At 37.3% G+C, this 4,479-nt stretch overlaps 1 protein-coding gene across 1 annotated transcript; it reads left to right on the top strand.

The window, feature by feature from the left end:
- Positions 1-1,107: 1,107 nt before the first annotated feature.
- Positions 1,108-2,047, top strand: LOC311182120 (olfactory receptor 10N1-like; the record flags this gene model as incomplete). Its single annotated transcript, XM_084250720.1, is given in 2 exon segments — positions 1,108-2,022; positions 2,024-2,047. Coding segments are annotated over 2 exon segments (939 nt in total).
- Between the last annotated feature and the right edge of the window lie 2,432 nt (positions 2,048-4,479).

The raw sequence follows: 4,479 nt of genomic DNA, 5'->3' as shown, positions 1-4,479 counted from the left end.
ACGTAAGTGCCTAAAGCATAGTTCATCTTTCTTTTAACGTCTTTACCCTCACTATAGACTCAGTATTGCAAGTACTATTGGAAGAAATCAAAGTAAGGACTTTCTTCTCTTTTTATGCAAAGACCAGGGCCCTTTTCTTCATTTACTCTGTTGAACAACACGCAGAAATTCATTCATTTATTTTTTTTCTTTAATCATATTCAATTTTTATTCTGTTCCAAGCACCAAACATTACCTAGGATAAAAAAAAATAGTGGATATATCCCCTAACATGGAGAAAAATTTATTTCTATGGCATGAAGAAAATCATCATCTTTATGACACAAAGATTTGTAAAAGACATTCTCCAGGTCATCTCCCAATTCTCTGAAAAATGTATATATGTCTTAAATGGCTCCTGTTCCATTTTTCCTAAAGTGAAATAGTGCTTAAATTTTATATCCAGTCTTCTGTGCTTATTTTGTCTCCCCTCTGAACTCTCCCTTAGGCTTCAGACTCTGTCATCTATGTAAGGATAATTATTTTCCAAGCTCTTTATCATGGGATTCTCTTTAGCAAATAATGAACCACAGATCATATGTTGTTATGAATCAACATATTAGAACGAAAAATATATAATAGAACAATAGCCAAGTCATGAAGCAGAGTACACAATAATAGTTGCCAGATGTAGGAATGAGGGGGAATTAGGGAGTTGCTAGTCAAAAGATATAAAGTTTCAGGAACACAAGAGAATATATCCTAGAAATTTGCTCTAAAGCATTGTGCCAAAAGTTAACACTAATGAACAGTACTCTTCAAAATCTGTAAGATGGTAGATCACATGTTAAGTTTTCATGCAAAAAAATAATTGAGATATCATGAACATGGATACTGGTTTGTGAACAAAACACTCCAACTACATTCATCATCACTGATATTTGTTTAAAAATAATGATGTTGAAATTTAGAATAGGAATTCTACCCAAACATTTAAGGCTCAGTATAAAAATCGATACCTTGATTTCTTGAGATACCATGTTCCTCACAATTTACATAAGTAAATTCAGTATCCACGTTCATGCTATCTCAATTTTTGTTTCCAACCACACCCAGATCCCCAGTGACATGAGGAATCACACGGAGGTGAAGGAGTTCATTCTGCTGGGAATACCTGAGACCCAGGGAGCAGAGACTTTGCTCTTTGTCATCTTCCTGTTCATTTACCTCTTCACCCTGCTTGGAAACTTACTCATCCTTACAGCAATTATCTCTTCCTCTGCCCTTCACACACCCATGTATTTCTTCTTGGGACTCCTCTCTATTTTTGACATACTGTTTCCATCTGTCACCTGCCCCAAGATGCTGTTCTATCTCTCTGGCCAGAGCCACGCCATTTCTTATCACGGATGTGCCGCCCAGCTCTTCTTCTACCATTTCCTGGGCTCCACAGAAGGGTGCCTCTACTCTGTGATGGCTTATGACCGCTTTGTTGCCATCTGTCACCCACTGAGGTATAATCTCATCATGAGACCTGGAGTTTGTGTTGGTTTGGTCCTGGGAGCCTGGTGTGTGGGTTGCCTTCAATCCACAATTCTGACCTCCTTTACATTTCAGTTAACCTACTGTGGCCCCAATCGTGTGGACTACTTCTTCTGTGACATTCCTGCTGTCTTACCCCTGGCTTGTGATGACAATTCTCAGGCCCAGACTGTGGGTTCTACTAATGTTGGCTTTCTGGCCTTAATGCTTTGGTTCACTATTTGTGTCTCCTACACACGCATTGGGATTGCCATTTTGAGAATCCGCTCAGTGGAGGGCAGGAAGAAAGCTTTCTCCACCTGCAGTGCCCACCTCACTGCCATCCTCTGTGCTTTTGGACCTGTAATCATCATCTATCTGCAGTCTACACCCAACCCCTTGCTTGGTGCGGTGGTGCAAATATTAAATAATATTGTCTCACCTATGCTGAACTCATTAATCTACTCCTTAAGGAACAAGGAAGTGAAAAGATCCCTAAAAAGGGTGTTCCATAATGTAGTATTTACTTCTCTGTAATAAGCTATAATTTTTTAATGAATTCTTGATTTATTATATACATTCTATAGAAGCAAACACTAATGTTTGAAATTTATTGTTGCTAACATCATCCTCCTATCCTCTTGTTAAATAATCAGATAATAAAATTTGCTTCTCCAAAGCATTGTATTTTATTTGCCTAATGAGATTTTTCTGTATGTGTCTCTGTAATCCCTGAAGTCTGTAAGTAACTACAATATTATTGTCAGTGCCTTTATCTTGCTTAAGGAAATCCAAGGGGCAGAGTTAACAGCTGGAGACAGATTTCTTATTCCTATTTTCAGTAGCCAATTTTACATGGTTGATGGTATTAAGCATCTGTGCTAATCAGGGAGAATCCTTCAAAGTCCACCACCTCTGTATCAAATCTTTCATTTTTCTTGCTTCTCCGAAAGCAATAGTTACCCTCTTCTGCTGTGAACATTTCAGTTCCTCCATGTTGCTAAAAATAGTATTAATTAACATTCATAGAACCTGATTTGTTTTCCAGGCACTATGATGAACAATTTGGATACCATCTTATTGACTCTAACATCATTCCCATAAAGTTGAGTTTCCATATTGTAGGAAGGAATTTTCAGGATTACAGACGTCAAATAATGCACCTAAGATACATATAATGTAGCAGACCAAACTTGCAACTCAGCTCCAGTAACACTAAAATCTCTTTTCTTAATTTCTCTACAACATGACTGCCCTAAGAGGCCTGCTTAGCAATATATTCATCATTTGTACCTCTCTCCAGAGCTCATGATCTATAGAGGGTTTTCAATAAATTACTGGTAAAACATGGTGTACTATAGATTATATTTGAATATTGACTATACTGTGATCTCTATTTACTTATAATCCCTTCCACCTACATATAGAAGTATCTTACCCATTATAACATATCTAACTATGATATAGCCAGGGCTAGACCTAAGCCCTCTTAACTCCTTGTCATGGTTTTCCTTTCCTCCCACATTGCTAATATCCAAAATTACTCCCTAGTGTAAAAGGATGGGGCAAACCTTCCTGTCCAGTGTCGTTTGAAGAGAAAATGGTCTAATCATGTAGCTCAATTACCACATGCTTTTGAACACACACCAAGTTATGTTTTCTAATTTGACCTTCAATTTATTGGTGGTACAATTTATTGATGATCCCACAGACACAGCAGCCCATAGTTTTCTTGACATTTTGTGATTTGTGGCTTTTATGTTCCATTTTTACTCTCCAATGCTCATATTCTACTTGCAACCATTAAAACAAGTAAAAATCAAAAGTAAATGTCTGCCTTTACCAAAGACAAAAAAGGACAAAATCCACCTACAATCTCAGTAGCATTTATCTAACCTAAAAACTATCTTTTCTCCTTTTCTCATAACCAAGTATCTCAAAATTCTACAGCCTGGTGATCTCCCTTAACTGTCACTCTGATTATTAGCCTCTCTCAGCACTACTACCTGAACTGTCTCTTCCTATGTCCCTTCCCCCACAATATACTCAATACAATCCTCCTTAAAACTCACCTAAAGTTTCTCAAAGTTCCTAACAGAGAGCATATTCGTTAAAAGGACCAACCAGACCATGATTAACTTGCTTTTCTGCCTCTCAAGGTTTATCTCAGTCCTCTTCCTCGCTTTGCTCCTGTTCATCAAACATACTTCCAAAGCCTCTGTATGTGCTCTTGTCTGTCAAGAATGTTCTTTGTCTTACCTTTCTTGGAACTCTTGCTCTTCAGATCTCCATTGACACATTTCAAGGGAAGTCCCGGACTTTCAAGGACCACCACCTAGTGATACAAATCATGATACAAATAGGTATTGACATGAAAAGAAAAACCCAGGATACAAGTACTTTGCTGTTACAACTACTCAGGTATAGTTGCATATAGAGACTATATAGAGAGAATATATGTGTGTGTGTGTGTGTGTGTGTGTGTGTGTGTGTGTGTATAAAGAAAACTGAGCTTTTCTTCCTAGCATTTGCTACATAAACATATACATATGATATATAGATACATATATATTAGATTTGAGTAATGTTTTTATTACTGGACTGTGAATTATTTGGGAGAAGTCAAGACTAATTCCTATTCACCAGAACATAGTTTCCATACCACAGCAGCTGCTAACACATTTTTGAGGAATGAAAAAGTGACCTCAGAAACATCCACATTATTGACACCACTTTCTCTCCTCTTTTTAGCATTTTGCTTGCCTGTTCTTAGCTTCTTATCCAGTTTAGGCCTTTTGACTATTATTATAACTAGTACTAAATTCCTCCTTTTCTTCCCACCCATTCTCCTGTGAACCCCTTTTATGTAATGAATACATATAATTTTCTAAGAGGGCAGGTTCTAAGAGTCCTTACCACACAGAGAAAATTAGAGAAAAGAAAATGGTCACTCTGTGAGATGCTGGATATGTTATTCAG

Source organism: Talpa europaea (genome assembly GCF_964194135.1).
Source record: "Talpa europaea genome assembly, chromosome: 12".
Classification (NCBI taxonomy): Eukaryota; Metazoa; Chordata; class Mammalia; order Eulipotyphla; family Talpidae; genus Talpa; species Talpa europaea.
Note: the sequence above shows the minus strand (reverse complement) of the source record. Positions and strands in the feature narration are given on the sequence as shown.